Here is an 11,483-nt window from a genome sequence, read left to right as displayed (position 1 = left end):
CTAAACCAAAAGTTCAGCATCAAAAAAAAAGGGGGATTGAAGTCATTACAGATAGTAAAAAACAACCTTAAAATTTTACGAATTGTTCTAAAATGATATTCACAAAATTACTGGATGACACTAATATAAATATACATATATTTATATATATTATATATATAATTTATTTATAAATTTATTTATATATATTCATATATATATCAATAAATATAAAATCTTAGTGCTGAAAAGAATGACAGAGATTATCAAGTAATAAGATTCAGAGCTGAAGGAAATTAGAGATCAACCAATCCAACCCTCTCCTTTCACAGACAAGGAAACTGGGGCTGCAGAGATGAAATGATTTTTTAAAGAGATATACCAGCAGAAGGCAGAGCCAGGACTAGAATTGAGGACCAGCAATTCCTGATTAAATATTTTTTTCAATTATACCCTCCAATAGGTTTCTAATGGGGTATGGTCATTAGTAACTTCTAAAGTACTAAGAAGCAATGTATGGACAAAAATTCTAATCACAGATGAGAAAGCACAATTTAGAAATAAAGAATAAAAAACATTTATTCCTTTTCATTTAAATTTGCATTGTTAAAAAAATAGATAAAAGACCTAGAAAAACATTAAATTGATTGAGTCACAGAATTTCTTAGCCTCCAAGACATTAGATTCTAAGCATGAATAAGATACATCTTCAGATGTATTATTTTGAGAAAAATCATGAAAATTATGTTTCAAATGGCTTTGGCTTATTTCTCTTGATGGTTATACTGATGATTCAGTGCAAGAACTCATGCACATACAAAGGACTCAAAGTCTAAGATTCAGTATTCTAGTCCCATGCTTTTACCAGACACAGGGGATATATCATTTCTGTTCCCAAATGTAGTGAGGGATTCATTTTATCAAATAGAAGATTCCAAAATGAAAATTCTATAAAACTATGTAAATTTTTAAACACTTTCTGCTTTTCAATATTAATTTTTTTTCCAGTTTTCCATTTTCTCAATGATGGAAGGACACTAAAGGCTTGGAAAAACTTCTGATTTTACTATTGCCAAAAAAATTGATGACAACTACTAACCCAAGTGCCTACTTCTTTCATCTCTACAAATTCTTTATCAGGCTCTCTCTGAATATTAAAATTTATGGTCAAAGAACACCAAAGAGCCACATGTGGACACAAGCAGACTTGAAATGTCCAATAAGCAATAGGTGATTAAGACAGAAGCTCAGGTCCTGGTTCCAAATCTGACCTAGACATTTACTAGCTATGTGACCACAGGCAAGTCACTTAACCCCAACTGCCTAATCCTAAATTGCTCTTCTGCCTTAGAATTGTTACTTAATATCTATCTTAAGACAGAAGGTAAAGATTAAAAAAGAGAGAGCATATGAGAAAGGCTGAAGCTGAATCAATGAAAAATATTTATCTGCATAAATATGAGGCTATAACCAGATATCACAATGTCGGTTTCTGAATAAGGAACTAGATGGCTTGTGAGTAATCTTGAGAACTAGTTTATGATTGGTGTGGCTATTTTGGAATGATAAAATAAATCATGGAATTTAAGCTGGAGAGTATAGCATCAGGGAGTTGAGGAATCCTCTAAGTAAATATTAAAATCTCCCTGTATAAAAAGGCAAGAGGTACTGAAAAGAGGAAGATGGTGAAGCATGTACAGAAAACCTCAAGAAAAGAGAGAATGGCTGCATGTTCTAAATAACTACTATATCAGAAGGGCTGGAAATTTTTGATTAAATCTATTTCAAAAGAAAGGTTGCTGATTTCAGGAAAAAGTTTCCTTAAAAGCCTTCCAAAAGTAGAATGGACTGCCTCAAGGAAAAATAATGAGTTTCTCTTCATTAGGATTTACAATCAAAAAGTAACGATGATTATTTATAGAAATTGCAAAAGAAGGTATTTTACTCTCAATAGAGGTTGAACTAAATGGTTACTAAGATCAATAACAAGTATTTAATCAAGCAAACATAAAAAATCTTTCAACTAAAATTCTGTGAAAACTCTCTGAGTATATGTGTGAGTGTTCAGATGTGTACACATATTTATGTAAAAAATAAAATTACCAATTGTTGAATTTCATCATTTTCCTCTTCAGTACTCTCAGAGAGTAGCTGAGTTAACTTAATCCATAACTGATAAACCTCTTGATTCTCTGCACCATCTTCCTTCCTTATTTTTATCAGTTTGTGCCATGTCTGAGCCACCTGTCAAAAAGGAGAAATGATAAGGTACTCCAAAAAATTTAAAGCGTGGGTATAAACTGACTGAGTTAATATTAATATTCTGAACTTTATTTTTATCAAGCTATTCTTAATTTTGTCAATTTATTCTAAATATTAGATTTTTTTAAATGATATTCAAAAAGCAACAGTCATTCTCAACTTCAACTGAGCTCAGATTTAACAAATCCACTCCATGCAATAAACATTTATTAAGAACCTACTATTGTATGTGCCAGGCACTGTGCTAAATGCTGGGAATGCAAAGGTCAAAAAAATAAGACTAAAAACAAAAAAAAGAAAAAGACTCTATCTTCAAGAAGTTTATAGTTTATTGGGGGGGGGGGCGTTCAACATGTATATAGAAAAGTAAGTAAAAAATACATAAAAAATAAAAACAAAGCAACTTCTGGAGGACAGTACTAATAACAATTAGACCCTTAGGCCTCCTGGAGAAGGTAGCTCCTGAGCTAAACCTTGACAAAAGCTGGGGTTTCATGAGGCAGAGGTGAGAGAGCATTATAAGAACAGGGGACAACCTGTGCAGAATCACACAAAGCTAAAAAAGGATGGTCATGGATGGGGACATCAAGCATGCCAGTTTAACTGAGTAAAATATACAAAAGAGGAATATTGTTCCAGGTGGCCTGGAAATGCAGGCTAAAGGCAGTTTTTTGAAGGGCTTTAAAAATACAGAGGACTTTAGAGTTTCTTTTTTTTTTTTTTTAAAGAAAAATAGTAGTTTGTATTGTCCAGGAGCTTCTTGATCAGGGAAACCACATGATCAGACCTTTGTTTCAGGAATATCAATCTGTAGAGAATGGTTAGAAAGGAGGAAAAATGGATACAGAAAGGCCAAATGGAAGAATATTACAATGTACAGCCAAGGTACTGAGAATCTGAACCAGACCAGTAGTTGAGAAAAAAAAAAATCAATGTTAGATCATAGGATCTTAAAAAACTCTCAGAGGCCATCTAGAGGCCCCCTCATTTTGCAGATGAAGAAACTGAAGCTCAAAGAGGTTAAATAGGTTGCTGAAGGTCACTCAGGTAAGGAATTATCTGAAATGAGATTTGAGCCCCAAGTCCCTTCACTCCAGAGCCATTGCTTTTTCCACTCTAGGACCAAGGAAGGGTTAAGGATGACTCCAAGGTTTTGTACCTGAATCACAAGAAGAAAAAAGCCATCAACATAACAAAGAAGTCAGAATGTGGGAAGTATTTATGGGAAAGATGGGCTCTATTTCAGACATGGTGAATTTACAATGTGTAAAAAACATCCAGACTTTCACTGCCTAATAGGTAGCTGGCAAGATAGGACTAGATACCAAGATAAGACTGGACCCGAACATAGAAATCTAGGAGCTATCTGCCCAGACCTGGTAAGTAAACTCACAGAAATCACATTGAAATTTAATGAGATCACCAGCAAAGAGAGGGCCAAGAATGATTAGGGTCCTGGACAGATCCCTGAATTTTTCCCACAAAGAAAAAGTGGTATACAGATGATGACCCAACAAAGGAGACTGAGAAGCAGCCAGAGTCAGGAGGAGAGCCAGAAGAGAACAATGTCACAAACTCTCAAATATTCCATATCTCCCATTCCCCTATCAGAACAGAACTCTCCACATACACTTGGCCTAAGCCAGCAGCTTTTCCCATCTTTGTTCTCTTTAATATAATTTTGCCTCTTCAATGAGTATATCTAGAAAAGTGATGCTAAAGTCTAAATGTAAAAGTTATGTTGACTATCCCTGATGCTGAAAAAGCTGAATTTTTGTTGGGATTTTTTTCAGCTTTGCAGATCTTTTCCATCTTTCTGCCATTTGCTGACCTCCTTAGAGTTTCATCCTTAAATGTCATGAGTGTCTTTGTTTAACTCAGTTATTAATTTCATTTTAATTAGAGTTTTCATTAAATTGGTTTTGCCTTCCACAGCTTCAATGTTTTATGAAGCAATAATTCATATAGTCTTCTATAAAACTTTTCTTTAAGATTTTACAAATGGGTTTATATTCTAAACAGGTGCTATCCTTGAATGCTTTGTCTCTTCACCTCACAAGAAATATCAAGCATTTTCAGAGAAAGGTATTTTAAGGGACTCTTTTGCTCTCCTCATGATGGTAAATTATTTTCATCAGTTAAACTTATGCATATAATTATAGTAGTAGTCAGTATCTGTATCCTTTCTCAGTTCAAATTCCATTTTTTGTTGTCAATAACTTGTTTAAATAGGCCAAGTTAGAGTGGTTGTTATTGCAAACCTTTTTTTGGGTAATATTCTTTCTTCTAGCTTTGTATTACTTTTGATCTCTATTATAATATGTCTGTCACCTGACTTTATCAAAACAGCTAATTAAGTAATTATGTTCTACCAGTAAGAGTATATAATCACTGATTTCCTAGGGCTTTTTAGGAGCAGCTAGATGGCATAATGAATAAAGTATCAGTCTTAGAGTCAGGAAGATCTGAATTCAAATCTTATCTCAGACACTTACTAGTTCTGCCTAAGCAAATTGCTCAACCTCTATTTGCTTCAGTTTCCTTATCTATAAAATTATCCATAAAATACCTACCTCCCAAGGTTGATGACCAAATGAGATAATAATTATAAAGCACTTAGCACAGTTCCTGGCACACAGTTCTTGGCACCCACTATATAAATGTTAGCTATTAGTATTATTATCTTAAAATATAACCAATTTTACCTTTGTAATGTTACTCAAAGCATTTCCAGCATTGTGGAACCTGCCAGAGTGGCAAAGCTTTCAAGAATACAAAGTCATCAGAGTAATTTTTTTTTTAAAGCTTCCAATCAATATTACCCTGATGTTAAAAGCATGGAAAAAATATTAGAGGAATTACTCCCTCTTCTTCTCAGTGGCTTACACCATAAGATGAAAACTTCACAGATTGGAAATTCAGTTGCATAATACTATGGCAAAACTTTTAAAATTTAAGGTAAAAATTATATACCTTTAATAATGGCTTTATAGCAAACCAAATCTAGCACCTCCAGAAAATTACTAACCAACCTCCAGGTATTTCTTTTCTTGGTGATAGAGATCCACAAGCTTCTTACAGACATCACACCACTTCTGCTTGTCAACACTTAAAAAAATAGAAATGTCTTAATCTAGTTAAAAAAACAATCCCAACAATTTGCAACAAAACACTTACTGTCATTAACTGGGTACTATTTTAGATAAAAGTTAAAACTCTCATAAGTAAAATGTCAAAAAAAAGTTGAGCCTGAATACTTAAGAAGTATATTAAATAACTGTCTCCAAAAATAAAGGGTCACAACTTAGAGCTTTGTTTTGGTGTTGTGAATATTTCAAAATTTTATGCCAATATTTATTCATATCAATTTATAACTATAATGTATAAAATTTATATTTTATAAGCCTGTAACATCTTAGGAAGATTTAGAGAAAAACGAACAAGAAAAAGTTCAAATGGTATAAGAAAGCATTGAAAAGGCTGTGATCTGCATTAGCAGAAATGGTACTCACACCAAACAAATTGGAAAATTAAAGTCTATGGAGTTAAAGAATTCTGTTGTAATCCTTTAAAAGAAAAAAAATCTGATTCTCAACGTCTTAGTTATTTTTTTAAACTTTTAAATCAACAGCTTATTCTAATTCAAGCTCACAAGTAAATAATCTTTCACCATATGCTCATTACCTTTCATAGAGATCCAAAAGCTTTTGGTAGACAGTGATCAAGTCATCTTTGGCATCTGTATGATTAGATTTCTCATATAAACTTGCTAATCCCTAAATGAATGAACAGTCAGTCAATTTTCCAAAAATATACAATATACAACACATGAAATTTCTTTATACATTCACATCACTGATTAAAATTGATGGCTCATTTGTGACATTTTTATGATAAAGGTTAAAACACAATTCCAAAATCTGAAATAGCATGGCTCATAATATTGCCTTCTATCATATGGTTAAGAAAAGCAAAAACACTTTTTGACTCACTCTTTAACAGTCATTAAGTGTATAAAAGCATGGCCTCAGACACATTCTAGCTGGGTGACCCTGGGCAAGTCACTGAACCCCCATTGCCTAGCCCTTACCACTCTTCTGCCATAGAACCAATAGACAGTATTGATTCTAAGATGGAAGGTAAGGGTTTAAAAAAAAAAGTATAAAAACAATTAACTGTTTTAAGTGTAGTGACATAAAAACATCTTTACTTAGAAAAGCAGCATGGCATAATGAAAAGGACACTGCTTTGTAATCCAAAGACCTCTAGGATAAAATTCCATCTCTGCCACTTGGTCACGTGAGTTTGTGCAAGTCTAAGATCCTTTCTGATTATAATTTTTTCATTAAGGGGTCTTAATAAACAGGTTCAAGTTCCCTGGGGTCCATGTCTCTTATTCTATTTTCTTTCACAGAAAATAGCAAAGCAGGATGTGAATGATTTATGTCTGAATAGTCAAAAAAAGTTAAACCAGGAAAGATACTTAAATATTAAATTTAGAGTACTTTATAACATTAAAACAATCAATATAGAAATCTAAAATGTATTCAATTATTAAAATATTTGACAAAATATTAAAACGTTTTTAATATTCAATTTCCTACAAGGACACTAAAAAAGCACAGAAATTTCTATAAGAACTTTTTTGTGAGCTTACAATTACTCTTTTCAAGTTTGTATGTGAAACTGGCAAAAATATAAGCAAGTTGAATGCTGAATTGTGTTAAGCTACTCTAGTTTGTTCTACTTTTCCTCAAATAAGCCTTTAGATTTAAAGACTATTCAACTTTGAGGTTTCAATGCTATCTTTGAAATGTCCCGTTACCTCAATCCTGAGATCAGTAATATGCTAGCTAGTCTTCAGAAGACATAGCAAAAACATCTATCCAACATCACACATACCTGCCAGGCCAATAACTGGTCTGGTTCTAGTTCAGCTGCTTTCTTGTAGGCCCCCTGTGCTTGATCAGGCTGTTCAAGTTCAGCTGCTGCCACTCCAATAAAAACCCAGGCGTTGTAATTATTCTTCTCTTGTTTCAATACAGTCTGCTCAGACATAAAGCAGATCATTAAATTATGCCAAACACAAATCTGCTCCCCACCCCCCAAAAAAAACAATGACAAATTTAAGAGCCTGAAGACTTTTTGCTAGTGTAATGAAGTAATTTAGGGAATAGACTAGAAATGATGAGTAATACTATCAAAAACTTCAATGGAGAAAAGGAGAAGAGGAGAAAACGGAGCAAAGATTTCCTCGGAAAAAGGAACATCATAAGATGAAAGGAGATCTGAAGGAGATCTGAAGTTTTGGTGGGTATCATACCTCCAACAGTAACATATTGCAACACAATATAGCAAAGTAACAACATAACGAATCAGATACATACAACACAAACATGTTAGGATACATTGTATTTCTTGTGGAATAAAACAATGTATAAATACTAATGAAATTAGAATTAGCTATAGGATAAGTAAGTACTAACAATGGATAGTTAGTTACTAACAAAATTAGCTAGTTATTTAGTTAGTATATAGCTAGACTAATATACTAATAACTTAGGGATAGTTTAGAATAGTTTAATGAAATAGGAATAGTATTAGATTAGATTAGAGGATAAGATAAGGTACTAATGTACATTACTGTGCAAATACAACAAACATAGCAAAAATTGCATTATATGAAGAACATATAACATTATGGATCACATATCACAAATGTAAATAAATGTGTAAATAAGTATAAATAGTGTGGGTATATTGTAAGTTGTATTTATATTGTAAGTATTGTATATATGTATATTTGATATGTATGTGTTATGTGTACCTATATGTATACCACACATGTATGTATTGTGCATATACTGTATGTATTATATGTATATATGTATAAATGTAAATTCTGTGAATAATTTGATACTGAGTTGCAAGCATTTAATAAATGTAATTTGCATAAGTGAGTTTGATGTTTTGTTGGATTTTGCTATAAAACTTATGTAATGTTGTGTTTAAAATGTATTTTCCAAAATTATTTGCATTTATTAGTTAGTAAAATGTTTATGTATTAGTTTAGGAGTTGTTTGATGGTTGTGCTTGAATTTTGTGTTGATATTTCATATTTGTTGATTTTGTTAATTTTGTTGAAAATTTTGCATTATTACTTGTTATTTTGTGCTTTGAACTACGTAATTGTTCAATGTATTTTTCCCTTTACCTTTCCTTGTTAAAATCCCTAGAGTAGGATAGAGTATGGTAGTGTTAGATAGAATAGAGTTAGTGTAGGTTATTTGTTATTTGGGGTTAGAATTTTAGTTTAGTATGTAGTACACAAATACCAAAATATTGTGAGAAACACTATTTTGGCTTTGTGCAAAGGAGGGAACTGTAATGAAGTAATTTAGGGAATAAAATAGAAATGATGAGTAAGAAGTATAGGAGCTTGGCTATCAGCTTTGAGCATTCTGTACTGGAATGCAACTGGGGGAGGAGTGAAACTGTCAGTGCTGGTGTGAGAGGGGTTTGGAAGAGAAGTCCAGCCAGCAGTGATTCCATGAGCTTAGGATCTTTGGGATTAGAGAAGCTTGAAAACAACATCTCTCAAGACAACCCTTGGTAGTGGATAGTGTCTGTTTCTGGTGGACAGTTTGCAGGCATTTTTCCCTATCTGGTATCTCTTGGATTACTGGCTGTGCAAGGAACTGATTCCTGTTTTCCTGAAGCCATCAAAGAAGCAACCTGGATCGATTGTGAGAATCCCAACACCCAGCTCTCTCCCTCTAGTCTTCAGTCAAGGTGTCAGCCAAACTGAAGTTGGGTTGACAGAGAATCTCTCTTAGCACTCCATTTCTTGTCAGTTAGCTAATCCTAGTTATAGAAATACCTCTCCCACTCTCCTTACCCTTTTTATACATTAAATTACTTTTTTTTTCCTTCCTGTTTGTTTCCTCTCACCTCAAAGAACACATAGTGTGTGAGTAGTTAATTTTTGTGTTATTCCCTGGTTTGTGACAGAGACCAGTAATTCCAACTGTCATTCCTTTAGTAAAAGGGTTATCACATTTACTCAGGCTCTGATACCCTATCCTTCTTTGTGAGTTTAATCTGAGTGGCATTTGCCCAAAACACCTACTGGTTTCTCATAGATTAACTTATATTTATATATTCTTTTAAAACTAGTGAAAGTCATTCTAGAATGAACTGGGCAGGAAAAATGGCTCAAAAAAGTGCCTTTCCAGGTCTAAAATTCAATTAAGTCTACAATATTTCCAAACTAACAGGGTCACAATGACATGCCTAATAACAACTGATATTTATCTAGCATTTTAAAGTTTGCAAAATGTTTCACATCCAGGTATCTCACAATAACTTTGTCATGGGGTAAGGCGGGGTTTTTACTACTCTCATTTTATAGATGAAGAAATTGGGGCTCATAAATAGCTTGTCCCTGATCACCCTTAGCAACAGGATTAGAACCCAATTCAAACTCCAAATCCACTATGTTAAAATTAATAAACTCTCCTAGAGACTAATTTTAAATAGTATATTTTACAAATTTGGTTTTAAAATCCATTTATGTAATTTTATCTGCTTTCAATTTGCCTTCTTTCTATGACTCAACTAATAATTAAAATTGGTTTACATTACCCCCAAGAACTGAAAATTCATTGTAGAAAATAAATTAAATAATGACAATAAAGAATGACCACTTATTTTTCGAATGAAAAATTCCCCAAATATCACATGCCTAACTTAGTAAAATCCAGTTTCTGAAAACTTAAAACAAATTCATCTTTACCCTCACATTTACTTAATTTCAAGCCTCTACATTCCAACCCATAAAACTCAACTTTTCAGCTGACAGCTCCCTTTTACCTATTTCAAATGGCATATTTGTGCAGTGTTGTAGGAATTCTGTACCATACACCATTACAATGAGTATATATTCTTCTGTTACCTCACAGAAGAATTTAATGCAGGGATTACTGACTTGACAAATAACAGCAACTAAAAAAGTAAAGCTGATCCAGGGTAAAAAAATCTCAGTCATCTAGTAAATTGTTTGGGGACAACTACTGATCTTGGAGTCAGAAGACCTGGGTTCAAATGCTAGTTCTCCAATTAATAACTGACTATAGCAAAGTTATTTAATCTCTCATGGCCTCGGTCCCTTCATTGGTAAAATGAAGGCCAGTGAACTAAATGTCACTGAAGTCACTCAGATCTAACATTCTATGTTTCTATGAAACTACTTATGTGTTATGTAGAGATGATCCATGATTCTACAATTTTAACTAGTTGGACTAGTCCATATTTTTGTTATCTATAAGACATCAACAATCTGCCCCTGGCACTAGTCTAATGAACAAGTTCAATTACCATCAAGAAAAAATCATACCACCTACTGAAAAACACCCACACCACTGATGGAAGAAACTGTACAAATATGTGCCCTGGAGATCAACAGAATCATAGCAAATGTGTTACGGTGAAACCATTTCACTATTGGGTATTCATATAGCTTCAGGCTGAGCTATATTCCCAACATTACAGATAGGCTTTTCAAATGAAATACTTTCTCCATCTTTTTTCAGCTGAACACGACTCCTTTAAACTGCAGGTTACTTAATAAGGCTGTGTATGTAAGTCTTTCTACATAGTACAGAATACAATACTAATGTATGCATTTAATAAAGCATCTAATAGCATGTAATTTCATATATACTTCAAGAAGCTGAGTTTCATTTTATACTTTCACCACTGCTGACTGTAAACCACCTTTTAACTTGGGAGATGGTCTCCAATGTTCTAACAGCCAGAAAATTCATTATCCTAGGGGAGGTTGGTAAGAAGGTTGTGTAAAACTAAGCTGGACTGGCTCTTCAATAAAAGACTAAATCTGTTCCTAGGGCCATACTTTTACACTTCCTAGGCTTGATAGTATTTCCCAAAGTGCCAGCTCTTCTGGAGTAGCCTTTGAAAAACATGTGTTACCACCAAGCCACAATGAGATTTATTAAAATATTAAACACTTATGTCTGGTTTTACAAGATACTGAACTAGGTGGTAAGGTAACCTTACCCCTCTTCAAGGAGTTTGTAATCTTGGATAGCTAGGTGGTACAGAAGACAGTGCTAGGCCTACAGTGAAGAGGACCTGAATTAAAATCTGGCTACAGACACTTACTAGCTAGCTGTATGAACCTAGTCTAGTCACCTCTGTTGTTGCCTGAAGTTTACTCATCT

At 33.4% G+C, this 11,483-nt stretch overlaps 1 protein-coding gene across 1 annotated transcript in view; it reads right to left on the bottom strand.

Annotated features, from left to right (window-relative positions):
- The window catches only part of TTC37 (tetratricopeptide repeat domain 37), a 128,046-nt gene that overhangs the window by 94,535 nt on the left and 22,028 nt on the right, over positions 1-11,483 (bottom strand). Inside the window, exons 5-8 of the mRNA XM_044662727.1 lie at positions 7,144-7,287; positions 5,926-6,017; positions 5,274-5,349; positions 2,083-2,223 (exon numbers count right to left, since the gene is read on the bottom strand). Coding sequence (XP_044518662.1) covers positions 2,083-2,223; positions 5,274-5,349; positions 5,926-6,017; positions 7,144-7,287 — 453 coding nt within the window. The remainder of the gene's footprint in view (positions 1-2,082; positions 2,224-5,273; positions 5,350-5,925; positions 6,018-7,143; positions 7,288-11,483) is intronic.

The sequence above is a fragment of the Gracilinanus agilis genome, chromosome 1, assembly GCF_016433145.1.
Source record: "Gracilinanus agilis isolate LMUSP501 chromosome 1, AgileGrace, whole genome shotgun sequence".
NCBI lineage: Eukaryota > Metazoa > Chordata > Mammalia > Didelphimorphia > Didelphidae > Gracilinanus > Gracilinanus agilis.
This window is presented reverse-complemented; position numbering and strand designations above follow the sequence as displayed.